The following is a 16,089-nucleotide window of genomic DNA, read 5'->3' as shown; positions in this document are numbered from 1 at the left end:
GTATTTTGAATATTGGGTTTTAAGGGGTTATTATAGTAGTGCATATGTTATTGGTTGGTGAATGAGGAATCGACTGATGACACCAATCAAACAACTTTTGCATTCTGTTAGAAGCCATCTGTCTTTTTATTTTATTTTATTTTTATTTTATTTTTGAGAGAGAGGGAGAGAGATGTTAGCTGTTCCACTGTTGTTGTGCCAAATGATTTCGCACTTCGGTATTGTGTTAGGCTTGTTTTAGTACAACATTCCACTGTAAAGTTTCCTGAAATCCTTCATGATACTGATCAACAGCCTCAGCAGATATCATTTGAGTTAATATGAGAACAGTTCATTAGAATTTAGACTAAACATCACTGATCTACAATGTTAAGATTCTATTTAAAAAGTCATGATTAGTCATTAAAATCCCTCTTTACAGTTTTGGTTCTATAATTAATGTTTGCACGTCTAAATAACTTAAATAGAGCTTTGGCAGTATTAACTTCTATGGATTTACGTGTAAATCTGCTCCTTCCAAGCTAGAGAACACAAAAAGCACAACATTTTTAAACTCTTTATTTTGCTAGAATTTTTTTTGTGTGTGTGTGAAATGTAATGCCAAGAGGATTGGAAATGACAGTGTACTTAAACAATTTCATCTTATGGCATGTTTATATCGTTTCATTCTTTATTCCAGCGATTTGACAATGGTTGAAAGGGCCTTGAACCATCCTGACCATATCTGTACCTTACTGTCACTGTCTCTTTCAGTTGAAACTGGTGGTTATGGTATCATACTCTTGTAGGCTTATAAATACTGATATGTGGCTTCTATAATATGCACATTTATTTTTGATTTTCTTACTAAAATGTATAATTATTCTTGTGACAATAAAAATACTTTTAATTTGGAATTTTTTTGTTTATACTGGTCATTGATATGGTTATGTTATGTGTCCTGCTTATTCCCTTATCTAAAATTTAGAAACAATGAAATATATTGGGTAGTATATACACACACACAAATATAATTGATTGTTTTAAAGTACTAGAAATATTTGTTTTGTTAGACTTACGTTTGAGAATCTGGGCACGCTATCACTGAGAAGGTAGTGTACACGAGTAAAGTACTCAAGTTTATGAAATTAATGTTTTGTAAATTACCTTGAAAAGTATGAAGTCAAGCACTAGGTGGAGCTATTTGCAAGCCCTCGTCTTTCGACGCATGAAAGATGTTTCTCTTTTTTTAATCTCCATTTACCTAAATAGAATAGTTTACACGAGGTTTGCGCTTTAAAATTTAGTGAAACAAAACACGCTTTGATAAAAAAAAATAAAAGTTAGCTGAAACGCTATTTATCCAGGAACTATTGTTCACATTTCTGATATGAAGCTCGGCTCAAGCTGTCCGGACTTTCGTCCTAGTTGCACACGGAAGTGTTGATCACGTGACACGGTTCCAGCGTAAATATTTTTCTCCACACAGCGATTGATCCCCGACCCCGCTATTTTAGCTTCATAAGTGAGTGTTAGACTTAACTTTTCCTCAGTTTAAACTACGTATATTTTGTCTAGTACCCCCAGCGCATTCGAATATTGAAACGAAGCAGGAAAAATGAACGTGGATCATCCTCAAACCGGACAGACTGGAGCAGCCGCCGCATCCATCACATCCACATCGAGCAGCAACTGCGTCCCGAACAGCAGCTCCACACACGCCAGCAGCATCCCTGCGGTGGGCAGCAGTAATGGTGGGACAGTTTGGATGCTCAAATACTTGCTGTTGTCGTTTAGCATTTAGCTACACTAGTATTGGTCTTTATGAGATTGTAAATATGGGTAGGAGTGTATTTATAGTGGAAATGTGCAGTTCTGAACGTCTGTGGTAATTCCCCCCTTCACAGTTCCCACTTCGGCTGCCATGGCAACTCCATCATCCGACTCCACCGTGTCAAACGGGGTGTATGTGCCCACAGGGATCGCCAATGGAGATGTGAAACCCGTCATCTCAACTACACCACTGGCCGATTTCCTGATGCAGTTGGAGGACTACACTCCTACAGTGAGTCCGCATATTTTGCAAATATTTGCAGTATATTCTTTGGTTATTGTGAGTTGCACTGTTAACAAACTGTCTGTGTTTCAGATCCCAGACGCAGTCACAGGATACTACCTCAACCGAGCTGGTTTTGAAGCATCAGATCCAAGAATGTGAGTTAACTTGGATCGATGAATGTTGTCTCAGAAAGCTTTTAGGCAGCGGTGCTAAATGCATTCTATAGGTTTGCTTTGATGCTTCTGAGTAGCCAAGATAAAACAAACTTGAACATTTTTAACAAGATCATAAGTTTGTTCATATTGCATGTAGTTTGGAGGCTGGTTAACATCATGAACGATAACTATATTAGCATCCACATTAAAGGATGTTAACTTTCTGTTTATTATCAGTGTTGTTATTGCTTACTGAAACATTTGAGTTATTTATGGAAGCTTGTTTCCGCCACAGAATAAAACATTTTAAAAGATAATTGTGACTTTTTATCTCACAATTGCGAGTTTACATCTCGCAATTCTGACTTTATTTCTCACAATTGCGAGATATAAAGTCAGAATTGCGTGAAATAAAGTCGCAATTGCGTCTTTTAAAGTCAGAATTCTGACTTTTTTTCCTCGCAATTGCGACTTAATATCACGCAATTCTGACTTTATAACACAATTGCATCTTTTCTCAGAATTGTGAGATATAAAGTTCAATTCTAAGGAAAAAAAAGAGACTTTTTTTTTTACCTCAGAATAGTTTATATCTCACAATTCTGACTTTATAACATGCAATTGCGAATTTATATCATGCTATTCTGACTTTACATCCCCCAATTGCGTATTATAACGTCAGAATTGCGAGATATAAACATGCAATTCTGAGAAAAAAAGTCAGAATTTCAAGTATATTTCTCGCAATTGCGAGTTTATATCTCATAATTCTGACTTTATAACACGCAATTGCGACTTAATATCACACAATTTTGACTTAATAACATACAATTGCGACTTTATATCACGCAATTCTGACTTTATAACCTGCAATTGCGACTTTATATCACGCAATTCTGAGATAAAAAGTCGAAATTGTGAGATGTAAACTCGCAATTGTGAGAAAAAAAGTCAGAATTGTGAGATTAAAAAGTCGCAATTAGCTTTTTTATTTTTCACTTTTCACTCTGTGGCGGAAACATAGTTATTTGAAAAACAACTGAAATAAAAATATTTGGTGAGAAACTTAAGTTTATACAACTTAAATGAAAATTAGAAATGTTGTATTAGAAACACTACACACTTTGATTTGAACCAAAAAAGTATTTGAAAATCAGACAAAAAGACAAAGGTACAAGACTTAACGGTTGTAGTGATGGAAAGAACTATATATATATATATAGCATATATATATATATATATATATATAAACATTCCAGTATTTTGAGAGCGAAGGGAGATAGACTTAATTACATTTTTGCAGTGCTTCATGGGAGTGGGCGGAGCTAAAGAGATATTTTGCTTTTTCGACTCTGATTGGTTTCATTTTCTGTACAGCATCATGGGTAATGTAGTTTTTCAGCAGGAATTCCACTGTTAAACAATTATTTAAAAAATGAGATGAAATAATGCGTGCTGACGGCTTCAGCAGAAGCAAATACCATCGATTAACAACCTCATAGCTCACAGTTGGTCTGTCTTTTCATGTTTATCGTTTTTATACTTCCTGAACCCAACTGTTGCACTCTATTGCATTGTTGGTAATACATTAGGCAATATTGAAATGCTATATTTCTTAATATAAATGTCTGGGGTCAAAATCTTGCTTATGTCAATATCCTCTTGTATGTTGTCAGAATCCGTCTCATATCCCTGGCATCACAGAAGTTCATCTCAGATATTGCAAACGATGCACTACAGCACTGCAAAATGAAGGGCACGGCATCCGGAAGCTCTCGAAACAAGGCCAAGGTTTGTGCTCACAAATGGTCACTCTGTCATATAATGAATATTTTTAATCTGCAGGTCATAATTTGTACAAAATAAAAATGTGGTGTAAAAATCTCTCGTACACACTTATCTCCAGGACAAGAAATACACGCTGACAATGGAAGATCTGACACCGGCCCTGACAGAGTATGGCATAAATGTCAAGAAACCTCACTATTTCATCTGAGGGGACGTGCCTCGTTCAAATGGACTGCTGGAAATGTGCCGTTTTGTCACATCAGAGCTTTCAAGACATTATCCCCTCAGTGTGGGAACCATCAGCCCAGAGTTTTTAGGGATTTAGCGACTTTTTTGTATTTTCTTTAATCGTGTTTAAGTTGTTTGATTACACCACACCATGTGACTTCAGTTAATGTCAGTAAAATGCTGTATAAATAAATTCATTGTAATTAAGTTCCTCCTTTTGTTTGTGGAATTCCATGTCTTCTGTTACTGAAGCCTACTGGGATCAGTTATTGTAGAAGTTAGTCTTAATTTAACTACTGTAGGGAGTTTACATTTGTGACGTCCGTTCATACACTGTCTAAACTTCTCATCTCTGCTTTATGGATTTAGTTTCACGCCATAAGAGGCTTGAGCTGTAACGTGTCGCAGTATTAATAGTATCTGGAGCTGCTCTCAAGTTTCCCTCTCTGCGGTGTAGTACAGCTGCACGCTCATCACTCCATCTCTCTAGAGCAAACATGATATAAATAATAATACAGAAATACTAACCTTTGCTTTTTGCTATTTGCAGTTGCTCTTAAATGTATGTGCTGACTGGCAAATGTAATGCAGCTGCAAGCTCAATAGGGTGACAGTGCAGTTATATCATGATGATTAAAGATATTCAGTGAAATAAAAAACAAAAGCAATGAGATTATTTCTCTGCGTTTATTTGAGAAACAGTGGATTAATATCCTTTATTTTTTTAAGCATTACTACCACCCCCAAATGATTTGCAGATTGAAATGGATAGAGAGCCTTTTCCCATTTCCAAAGAAAAAAAGGGAACAATGTTTCTCCTGTTTATAAAATTGCACTTTTTTTAACCTCATTATGTATTCAGACACACAGGCTGAGGTGGAAAGAGAAAATGTGTGAATCTGCACAATGCAAATGCGTCAACAAAATATTGTACTTCGCAATTAAATATAAAAACATGTTCTGAACAGAAATGACAAATCAAACCTTGTACAACAGAAGCTTTAAGACTTCAATCGGTGGCATCGTTCAATACATTCTTCTGTTTTTCAAGTTCAACTATATTTCAAAAAGATGCAACGTTGCAACAGTCAGTAGTCAGCTGCTATGTTTAGAAGATTCACAAAACTGGTGTTTTTCATTATTATTTTAGTCAAGTATCTTCACTGTATTTGTTATGTGCATGCTTTGCATGCTTTGATTAGTGGAAACCAGTGTTGGGGAAAGTTACTTCTTTTTTAATAACTTTTTTTGTGGCTAATGTAAACAAGTGAAATGAAAAAGCCTCAGGCTGAGAAAATGCATGTCTGTACAGTAGAGGGCGCAGCTCAAACAAACCTTTCGAGACAGAGCGCAACGCGTCATAATCTGAAGACCACGCCCACCGGGGGGGGGGGGGGCACTAACAGTCCAACGGTCTCTCTCCATTGACTTTGCATTGCGAGAGGCTGCCTCCTTGTCATTTCTTGCTTCTAACAAAAGACAGAATAATGCCTAAAAGCTGCTATGTGACAAGGTGTACAGCAAACAAGCTAAGAAACCCAGAAATAAGTTTTCATAAGCTGTCGACCCCAAAAAACGAGCGTTTGAGGACATAAAAGTGGATACAGGCTGGAACGAATGGGTAAATTGTGGGATCCTGACACTCAGTATGCACTAAAAATACACTACGTGTGCAGTAAGTTAAACATTTGGTCACTGGTGAGTCAAATATCCAAATGTCACTTTTATATATTATATTTCTGTAAGATAAACTATCCTGTGTTGCCGATTACGGTCTCCTCCAGCGGGCGTACGTTAGTTCTCAGAGTAATGAGACACGTGACGCTCAGTCTCACCACTTTTATGTCCTAAACACTCGTTTTTTGGGGTCGAGAGCTAATAAAAACGTATTTCTGGGTTTTTTAGCTTGTTTGCTGTACACCTTGTCACATAACAGCTTTTAGGCATTTTTCTGTCTTTTGTTAGAAGCAATAAATGACAAGGAGGCAGCCTCTCGCAATGCAAAGTCAATGGAGACGGTTGGATTGTTTTCCCCCCGGGTGTGGGCGTGGCCTAAATACGTTCTGTCTCTATTCTCGATAAAAAAAAAAAAGTAAAATGTTTTTGTGCAAGTGAGATGAGTAAATGCCTGCTCACATTTAGAGTACAAAAATGTTTACACAGCGCACACAACGCCTCTGAACATGGAGACAGGAGAGCAGAAAGTCAATAAATGGGAAAACAAAGAAACTTCCATTATTTAATTGAAAAAGTAAGATATTTTGTTGTAAAAGTAAAATGTATGTGTTCCTTTAATAACTACTTGAAAAAAGTAATTGATTAAGTAACTGGCGTTACTTGTAATCTGTTACTACCCCTAACACTGGAAAACTATGCAACTTTAGACTGAAAACGTAATATGCATCTGCATGACGTCACCGTTTCCACAAATTTGCGTTTTTGTAGTTTAAACGGAGATTTTAAAGATATCGTTTTCAAAAACTTGCACTTTGAAACCTGTTTTCAAATGTTTGCGTTTTCAGGCCCCCAAAACGCCTTTGTCGTGTAAACGAACGGTCAAAACACATAAAAAGTTAATTCGTTGATAAAGGTGTCATGCAAATGGCCCATAACAATAAAGGTGTCAGTGCCTGTGGTATAGTGCACTACACTAAAAAAAACATTTGCCCTCACAGGGACACAGTTCAATCTGGCCTGCGTCACATACTGATCCCATTATCTGTCTTTTCCTCCACTGCCTATCTCAACTGTTGCCTAATATATATGTATAGCCTATATATATTAATAACATATTCCAGAAAAATGTGCTGTTTTTTATTTTCAATCCCATTATGAGCACTGAGGAAGATTCTTTTGAAGAATGTAAAGGCTCATGTGAAACATATCAACATGCACTTCAATTCACAGATAAAAACAATTCAATTTGATCAGACATTACAAGCCCTAATACACCTTCTTGATTTCTTTGCAAGTCATTTTGGATAAAAGCATCTGCTGAGTGTATGTAAAATGTAAAAACACAAATGAAGTGTTTTGCATATTGTACTTGCCATGTCAATCACAGAGCACAGGCACATGCAAACACTTCACATTTAACAAAAAAAAGAAAGAAATTTCCAATTTCTTTTTAGAACCAATATGTTTTATGTATACAGTATGTAATTCTAATATCCACCTTTTGAGCTGCTAAACATTTTCCTCTAACCTCCTTAAGTTTAACAACAAATAATGTTATAATTAAATAGAAAAAATACTTAAATATAATTTCTTAAATAATGTGTGTGAACGTAACTTAACAGTGAGCAGTCAACCATTTTAGTGTTACAAATATGTGCAGTTTAAACCGCACGCACGAGACAAACATAAGAAAAGACTTGTCTTCGTGTCTCTGTGTCCACGGATAACAAAGTTTTCAGGCATTTGTCTGTATTATGCAAGTCACTCAACAGTAAATGTTCACAGAACAGAAGTGTGAACACTTATTGAGGATGTTTGGTAAATTCAGTCACCAAAAGTCCTGAATCGGAGTAGCCAGTCGAAATAAAAATCACCAGACTTTGTGTGACAGACTATACGGATCTTTGTAAAAGTACCCTTTCAAAACAAACAGCACCTGTTTCTAAATTGTGAAACAAGTGATTTTGTACAATGGCAGAGGATTCAGGCTGATGATGTCTCATGAATTTGTTGAATGTCTCTCAGTATAGATCTACACTGCACTGGTGTCTTCATTGGGTTTGGCTGGCTTGGTGCCGGGTGGAACTGGGATGGGACGCCGTTTACGTTTTGTTACCTTGCCGCTCTGCCCGTTTACAATACCCTGAGCCATTCCCTCCATATCCTCCACACCAATATTAATGGCTTCTGCCAGCTCCTTCCTAGTCACAGATACAAACTGTGGATCCTCAGCCAAGGAGTCTAGACCACCATCTCTCAGTGCCTGTGGATTAATGGAAAATACAGCTTAATTGTCTTCCCTGAGAGGGTCTGTAATGAATGTACAGTACGTGAGATGTAGTTTACCTGCTGAATGAGTTTGTCGGTGGCTGGTGAAGCTTCTTTTGCTGCTCTCTGGTTCTTTGATGCTCCATATGAGGGATTATATGGGAACTGAGATAGTCACACACACACAGACAGTTGTCAGGAATATCAAAAAGTCACCGTACTGTGTTCAGCTAAGGATATGCAACATTTGTCCACACCTGTGTGATATCAGTCCTCACAGTGAAATCTGAAAGCTGTCTGTCATCAACGCTTGAGGCTCCGCCCATATACAAATGGGAGTCTCCTATTGGTTGCATAGGAAATAATGTCATTTATACAATAAAATGTGTAGATTACTGTCAATATAATGATTATCAATGCAATTTCTTCATGGTATGATGATTATGATAGGCTTGATAGATTCATATATTTTTAATGTTAAAGTTTGGGGTCAAAATGTTTTAATGTTTTGAAGGAAGTATCTTATGCTCACCAAGACTGCATTTAAACAGCAATATTTTGATATATTTATTCTTGTGATGTTAAATCTGAATTTTCAGCATCATTACTCCAGTCTTCAGAGTCACATGATCCTTCAGAAATCATTCTAATTACTGATTTGCTGCTCAAGAAACATTTATTATTATTATTAATAATGAAAACAGTTGTCCTGATTATTATTTTTGATACAGTAGACTTTTTTATTCAGGATTATTAAATGAATAGAAAGTTCATTTGAAAGTACTTTTGATCAATTTAATGTGTCCTTGCGGATTAAAAGTATTCATTTATTTTTTCGTATGAAAAAAATCGCATTGTCCCCAAACCTTTGAACGGTACTGTATAAGGAGGCATTTGTTATACTGCATTTAATTAAAATTAAATAATAACATTTAATAAAAAAATAAAACAGTACTTTTAATGTACTACTGTAAAACAAATGACTGTACCATTACAGTCAGTAATGAGAATCATTAGGGTATAAAATATAGTGGATTGTCTTGACAATAATATCACAATGGAAAGTAAATATATTCATTTTATAATTGTTTCTATTTTTCTTCGATCACCTACTGTTTTCACATATGTCCTCGTATGAATAGTTTCTGGTTGCAGTAGTTGACAGTGACTCGCTCTCAAAAGTAAACCTGGATGACATCCTAAAAAAACATCAGGTGAGCTTAATGACCATTACAGATACACATTAAGTGCACTTTTTCATTAAAGTTATCCACTCACTCTTCAATGAATTTGGCATTGTTATTGGTGTTGGTTTTCGTTGGCATGTTATCAGGGAAGAACTCAGTGTTCGGGAGGAAGACGGAGTCTGGAGGGGACTCTACATCCTCCAGTCGAGTCTCAGCAAACTGCAGGGGCCTCTGGCTGGTCATCTGTGTGGAGAGGGGGCTGCTGGGCTCGGAGGAGAAGGGGTCCACGTTGATCCCAAACAGACCACCAGTCCGCTGCATAGATAGAGACACAGAGGCTGTAAGTCCAGATGGATGTTTATATCTACATTTATCTATTTCCTTAAGAAGATGCTTTACTGCAGACCCTATAGATGCCGTCCTCTCCTCCCTCCAAGGCACGGTCCATCTCATCCTCAGCGATCAGGTCACCTGAGATGGCCCTGTGTAGTTCGGGTGCTGCCTCCTCCTCGATGCTGCGCAGACCTGCCTGCAAAACCAGAGCAGCACATGGACAGAGAGCGAAGCGAATAGTATCGTTTTATCATTTGCAACCTAGCAAACTTCTTTTAGTTAAAGGGATATTTTGCCGCTGGAAAGATGAATGTGTATTTAAATTGGGTCATTTATGTAGTAGAATTGCTACTTTCTAGACTGAGAAAAGCCAGAAAATGTATTTTTGGCTCATGTGGATGAAAGACAACAACTCCCAGAATGCACTTGCTTCGCTGCCCTACAAGGCCACTCCCAAACCACGCCTACTGGTTACAGAGGGCAGTATCAGAAGAAATGATACAACTAGGCTACTAGTTGACTCGAAACTGAAAAGACGCTGTTTTATCGTGAGATCCCACGATGGGCGGGTTGAAAACATGTGGAACTAGCTCCTACAACTGGCTGTAGTCTCTAGTCTCTGGCCAAAAAAGCCCCCGATGACGCAAAATGACGATTTTTGCGTCATTTGAGGGTTTTTTTCCAGACACACAATGCAGAAATCTCTCATCTCAGGGGGACATGAGGGAGGGAAGCACGGTCATTCGAAAACACTACCGGGTTTCTACTGATACAAAGCTTAATGCTAATCGGTGAAGTATCCCTTTAAGTATTTTTCTATCTTTAAAATAATGCCACTTGGTTTGATATTTACTGCAGGCATGTATTATAAAGTGCACCTTAATCTCATCAGTGTTCTTTTTGGTGGGCCTGTAACCATAGTATTCCTCCTGCCGCTTCATAAACTTGCGGAAATGTTCCTGAATCAGGAAGGTGGCATAGAACTTTCCAACGGTGACTTCATCCTCTGCAGCCAATAGAATTTCATTTTAGTCAGACATGGATCATTGTTGAAAAAACTTGACATGAATGAGTTCAATGTCTTCACCTCCAATGGGTGGAATGACCTGGTCCAACAACTTCATACTGGTCCGTTTCCAGATCGACTTAATGATGGCTCTCAGCTCCTCATTGGCCTGCTCAAAGTTTCCTAACAGAAAAATATGAGTTAAATACTATGCTGAGAGATTAACTGCTAACTAAATTTGATTTCAATTTCACACCTTCAGTTTTAATTTTCAGAGCTGTTCTGACCAGTGCGAAGAGTGTGGCGTTGAAGGTCACTGTGCCGTCACTGTTCAGCGGCATGTTCATGGAAATCAGGCGCTGAGGTGGAAGTTCAAAATACATTTTAAAAATGTGTGTAGAAATACACTTCAAATCAAAAGACTGGTGTCGGTAAGCCTTTTTAAAATTAAAATTAGTACTAGTATTCAGCAATTTATTAAATTTTTTATCTGTAATAATAAATGTTTCTTCAAATCAGCATACTAGAACTATTTCTGTAGGTTCATGTGACACTGAAGACTGGAGTAATGGCTGCTAAAAATTCAGCTTTGCTATCACAGGAATAAATTACATTTTAAAATATATTCAAATAGAAAACAGTTATTTTAAATTGTAATAATATTTCATATTAAATGTTGTCTTGAGCATAAGAAAACATTAAAAACATTTAAAAATCTTACCAACCCCAAACTTTTGAATGGTAGTGTACTCTAAACAAAACCAAAAAAGTAATACCAATTCTCTTACCTTACATGCTGAGCGGTGGGGACAAAATTTACCAAAACCCAATGGTGGTTGGATCCTCCGCAGGAGAGTGACTACATCCAGATGTTTGATTCGTCCCCTTTATAAGGACAGTAGGCAATATATTTATAAAATTCATAAAATGTTAACAACATCCAAGAAGCACAAAGCTACATGATAAGATGTCATTAGCATTGGAGCCTCATGTGATTTAACTCACGTTGCTTCAGGATCATACTCCGCCCAGATCTTCTTGAACTCATCCAAGTGATGCGGGCCGAGGATTGACCAGTCGTGAGTGAGGTAGTCAAAATTGTTCATAATGACAGCCACAAACAAATTGATAACCTACCAAGAAGAGAATGATTTCAACAATGTTGGATACAGTATTTAGAGTTGTTTTCCATGTAAAAACTTATCTCTGCTAAACATCAATTAAATCCTATTGTATTTGAGCTCCATTATTTGCTTACCAAAAATGCACACAGCATGTAAAAGCTGATGAAGTAGCAGACAGCAATGCTGGAGCCGCAGGTATACTCCTCACCAGGGCCGTAGTCCGATTTAGGGTCGCAGAGCTTCCCGTACATAGAGGCTAGCATGACGCTAGGCCACTGCTCTCCGGTGGCAACACTGTGAACCCACACATTGACAAGTTACAGTGCTATGCATAAGTTTAGACACCCATGCTAAAGTTGACTAAAAAGAGGAATAAAAAATCATCTTTTGGAAATTGAACTTAATGCCTTAATTAAAAAATGTGGAAAAATCCAACCTTTAAGGACACCAATTTTCTTTGTGAATGAATAATGTATCGTAAATAAATAAATGTTCTTCCTTAAAATACAGGGTGCATAAGTTTGGACACCCCTATGTTAAATTCCCATAGAGGCAGGCAGATTTTTATTTTTAAAGGCCAGTTACTTCATGGATCCAGGATACTATGCATCCTGATAAAGTTCCCTTGGCCTTTGGAATTAAAATAGCCCCACATCATCACATAGCCTTCACCATACCTAGAGATTGGCATGGTTTTATTTCAGTTAGCCTAATAGCTGGTTTGATTTGCATTGAGAGATGATCTTATGGAAAGTACTCCATGCCAATCTCTGGATTTTTCCTAATTTTGTTAATTAAGGCATTAAGTTCAATTTCCAAAAGATGATTTTTTATTCCTCTTTTTAGTCAACTTTGGGTGTCTAAACTTATGCATAGCATTGTAGCTGATTATTCAACAACAACAAAAATGCTATTTTATCTTTTCAGAATTGCACTATATGAGCTCTCAAGCTGAGATTGCATAAAATGGTTTGCAAAGAATGACTTGCATTAGAGAACAAATAAGCAAAAAATAATTTCCCTAAGTACATGTTTGACTTACCGAAACAATACCAAAACAGCTTGGGGGAAAGTTTGGAAGTTGTTGTTGCGGTTAATCTCTGTGCCATCGACCAGGGCTATTTTACCAAACATCTATAGAGAGGAGGAGGAGAAAGAAAGAGGAAGAATGAAAATTGGAGAAAAGATTATAACAAGAAGGAGAGCAAAAACAGCATTTAAACAACTGAGAGAAACCAGATAAGGGAAGCTCACCTGCATCCCTATGACAGCATAGATGAAGAAGAGCATGACAATGAGAAGAGCCACATGAGGCAGTGCCTGAAGGAGGAACACAACATCATATAATGTAAGAAACATCCGCTTAAAGCTAAAGCAAGGTTTACTTTTCATAAAACCTTTCCATCGGTTTCGAAAGAAGTCTCTTAGTCTCTCATGGCTCCATTTATTTGATCACAAACACAGCAAAACACATAATCAGGATTCTTTGATGATTAGAAAGTTTGAAAGAACAGCATTTCTTTATGCACCTGAATATATTAATTTCTTTAAAAAAAGACGTTTTTGGTCCCCAAACATTTTCGTTTTCTTTTGTGATCAAGTTGTTGATTTGTAATTCTCTTGTCTCACCTGGAAGGACTTAATAAAGGTCCAGAGAAGGTTCCTGATCCCCTCTGAGCGATTGAGCAGTTTAATGAGACGCAGCACACGGAACAGCCGGAAGAATGTGATGGAAACTCGGACATTCTCTGCATCCTATAATAGAGTAAAATAGAGAGAAATATTTAACTCCACCTAACAAACAAATCAAATGCTAAATGTTTTAAACATTTGAAAAAGTGTTTAAAAAGAAACCAAACCAGGAAAATGTACTTACAGCAATTGCCTGCATTGGATTCACTTCCTGAAAAATATAATATAATATAATATAATATAATATAATATAATATAATATAATATAATATAATATAATATAATATAATATAATATAATATAATACAAAAATACATAGCAACACCATAATGTGGTATCATGCATAGTAGATCTTTTGTGTATATTTAAGCTTTTAATTAAAATGTAGTCAAGACACACACTTTACCTAAATCATACCCCTTTAAATCAGACTACTTAGGCAAGCAAATGGGACTAAAACAAAAATCCATTAGTAAGAATCCATTAGTAAGAATCTGTTGATTGAGCTCAAGATTATTAATGGCTATCTCTAACACATTCAGTTCTCCTTGTTCATCTTGTAGAATGCGATCATTTGAGTGGTGTGTGTTTTCACAGCAGTCCAATGCAGTGCAGAATGATATTTACAGCACAACCATGTAGACACCAGATTCCTCCGCTGGTCTCCAGCGCAGCCTGAGGGGAACAGAGAGATGAAAGGTGTGAATGTAGTGCATGAGAGAAACGGCAATGCATCTTGGGAATCAGAGACAAACATCAACATAACATCACAATTATGGATCACACTTCCAAAACAAGTTGGTTATTTATATAGGCAATAAAAAGTGCATCAAATCACTCTCGGGGATGTGCAGCAGTGTGTATTAAGCAGCTGTGAAAGATGGGAAGAGGGTGGTTCATTAACACAAGTGAAATGAATCATGAAAATGAGCCCATCACTGATGAGTGAAGTTGGTTGGATGAAAAGAAAATCGAGCTGGAGCTGATGAAATCGGTACCTCCTGTGCACTAATGCTGATATTGACTGCTTGCTGTGGTCTGTGCTTCATGTATCGCTAAATACGGGTTTAAAATACAAGCCATTGTTGGTCGCCATTCGAAATGCTTAACTTTTTGTAGAGACATTTACATTTAACATTTAAATCACTGCGACAATATTTTTACATAATTGCGTAGCCTCGAATATTTGCCATACTCACATCAACCTCACTGAGGACCACGTCCACGACACTACCGATCACGATGACGAAATCAAACACATTCCAAGGGTCTCCAAAGTAACCCTGTATGAAGACGCACAAAATACCAACAACGTATTAAAATATAGCACATCTTATTCAGAGTTTCATATTGAGGAAGCAGGAGTACCTTTGCTTTGAATGCAATGAGTTTGACAACCATCTCGCCAGTGAACAGGACAGTGAAGATGAGGTTAAGAGTGTCAGAGAGTTTGGTTATATGATCGGACTGGTTGCAGTGCTATACCACAGAGAGAAGAGAAACAAGAGATGAACAAAGCAGACATTTTTGTATTATGAAATATTATATAAACAGAACATTGTTCTGACCAACATACTGACTGAACGGAACAATAAAGCTTTACTTTAAAATCATGGTTGTAGATAATGGTAAACGATAAGGGTTTTTAATGGTTTTATAACGGTTTTTAATTTAAAGCCAATACAATCTGAACTCAAAGATAGTTAATATTACATAGAGCAATAAAATTACATAATATCCATGTGACTCCAGTGGTTTAACCTCAATCTTATAAAGCGACGCAAGTGCTTTGTTTGCAAAAAAAAACATTATTAACCACTTTATTTACGAAAATATTTACCTGCAATTCAGTAGGGGGAGCACCACGACGTATGCGTGTTGTAGTGACTCAAGACTGGTAGTTGTTCTGTGAACTCGCTTGAGGTACTGTATATAGAGGTTTTTTTGGTTTTTTTTGCGCAAACAAAGCACCTATTGCGATATTGAATCGCTTCATAAGATTGAGGTTAAACCACTGGAGTCACATGGATTACTTTAATAATGTCTTTCCTATTGTTCTGGACCTTGAATGTGTAAATTGTGTTGCTCCCAATGGAGGGACTGAAAGCTCTCGGATTTCATCAAAAATATCTTAATTTGTGTTCTGAAGATGAACGAAGGACTTATGAGTGTGGAACGTCATGAATTAATGACAGAATGACAGAACTTACCCTTTAAGTATCTTTAAAAAAAATCGAACTGACCCCAAACATTTTTACAGTAGTGTACATAACTAGTTGTAAATAAATGTAACTGCTATTTAACTGCTTACCTGCATTCCAAGACACAGTGTGTTGAGCATGATGAGAAAGAACATGAGATACTCAAAGTAGCAGGAGGTCACGAAGTACCACACACGGTACTGATGCTTGTTCTTCGGGATGTAGCATTTGAGGGGTCGCGCTTTCAGTGCGTACTGCACACATTGACGCTGGTGAGGGGTGAGACAACAAGAAAAAATTATTGTGAAAATCCCCAAAACTCAATGCATGGAGATCATAAACCTGATAGTGTAAATACGATAAAAGTGGAGTTAAAGGAAAAATCTTTTTGT

At 37.0% G+C, this 16,089-nt stretch overlaps 2 protein-coding genes across 2 annotated transcripts in view; one reads left to right on the top strand and one right to left on the bottom strand.

Annotated features, from left to right (window-relative positions):
- Positions 1–1,171: 1,171 nt before the first annotated feature.
- Positions 1,172–6,771, top strand: taf10 (TAF10 RNA polymerase II, TATA box binding protein (TBP)-associated factor). The gene is made up of 5 exons (XM_081348193.1): positions 1,172–1,733; positions 1,887–2,044; positions 2,129–2,193; positions 3,870–3,984; positions 4,100–6,771. Exons 1-5 carry the CDS (start codon positions 1,598–1,600, stop codon positions 4,187–4,189), a joined length of 564 nt encoding a protein of 187 aa, XP_081204319.1. The 5' UTR covers positions 1,172–1,597; the 3' UTR covers positions 4,190–6,771.
- The window catches only part of cacna1sb (calcium channel, voltage-dependent, L type, alpha 1S subunit, b), a 30,235-nt gene continuing 19,660 nt past the window's right edge, over positions 5,515–16,089 (bottom strand). Inside the window, exons 26-45 of the mRNA XM_081348191.1 lie at positions 15,808–15,966; positions 14,865–14,975; positions 14,696–14,779; positions 14,124–14,171; positions 13,681–13,707; positions 13,434–13,559; positions 13,059–13,124; positions 12,847–12,938; positions 11,939–12,098; positions 11,686–11,813; positions 11,469–11,565; positions 10,937–11,039; positions 10,762–10,863; positions 10,553–10,680; positions 9,748–9,870; positions 9,433–9,656; positions 9,268–9,353; positions 8,412–8,497; positions 8,233–8,319; positions 5,515–8,149 (exon numbers count right to left, since the gene is read on the bottom strand). Of these exons, the coding sequence (XP_081204317.1) occupies positions 7,919–8,149; positions 8,233–8,319; positions 8,412–8,497; positions 9,268–9,353; positions 9,433–9,656; positions 9,748–9,870; positions 10,553–10,680; positions 10,762–10,863; positions 10,937–11,039; positions 11,469–11,565; positions 11,686–11,813; positions 11,939–12,098; positions 12,847–12,938; positions 13,059–13,124; positions 13,434–13,559; positions 13,681–13,707; positions 14,124–14,171; positions 14,696–14,779; positions 14,865–14,975; positions 15,808–15,966 (2,268 nt within the window). The 3' untranslated portion in view covers positions 5,515–7,918. The remainder of the gene's footprint in view (positions 8,150–8,232; positions 8,320–8,411; positions 8,498–9,267; positions 9,354–9,432; positions 9,657–9,747; positions 9,871–10,552; positions 10,681–10,761; positions 10,864–10,936; positions 11,040–11,468; positions 11,566–11,685; positions 11,814–11,938; positions 12,099–12,846; positions 12,939–13,058; positions 13,125–13,433; positions 13,560–13,680; positions 13,708–14,123; positions 14,172–14,695; positions 14,780–14,864; positions 14,976–15,807; positions 15,967–16,089) is intronic.

Source organism: Scardinius erythrophthalmus (genome assembly GCF_964197995.2).
Source record: "Scardinius erythrophthalmus genome assembly, chromosome: 20".
Classification (NCBI taxonomy): Eukaryota; Metazoa; Chordata; class Actinopteri; order Cypriniformes; family Leuciscidae; genus Scardinius; species Scardinius erythrophthalmus.
The sequence above is the reverse complement of the archived record's forward strand: the minus strand, read 5'-3'. Positions and strand labels throughout refer to the sequence as shown.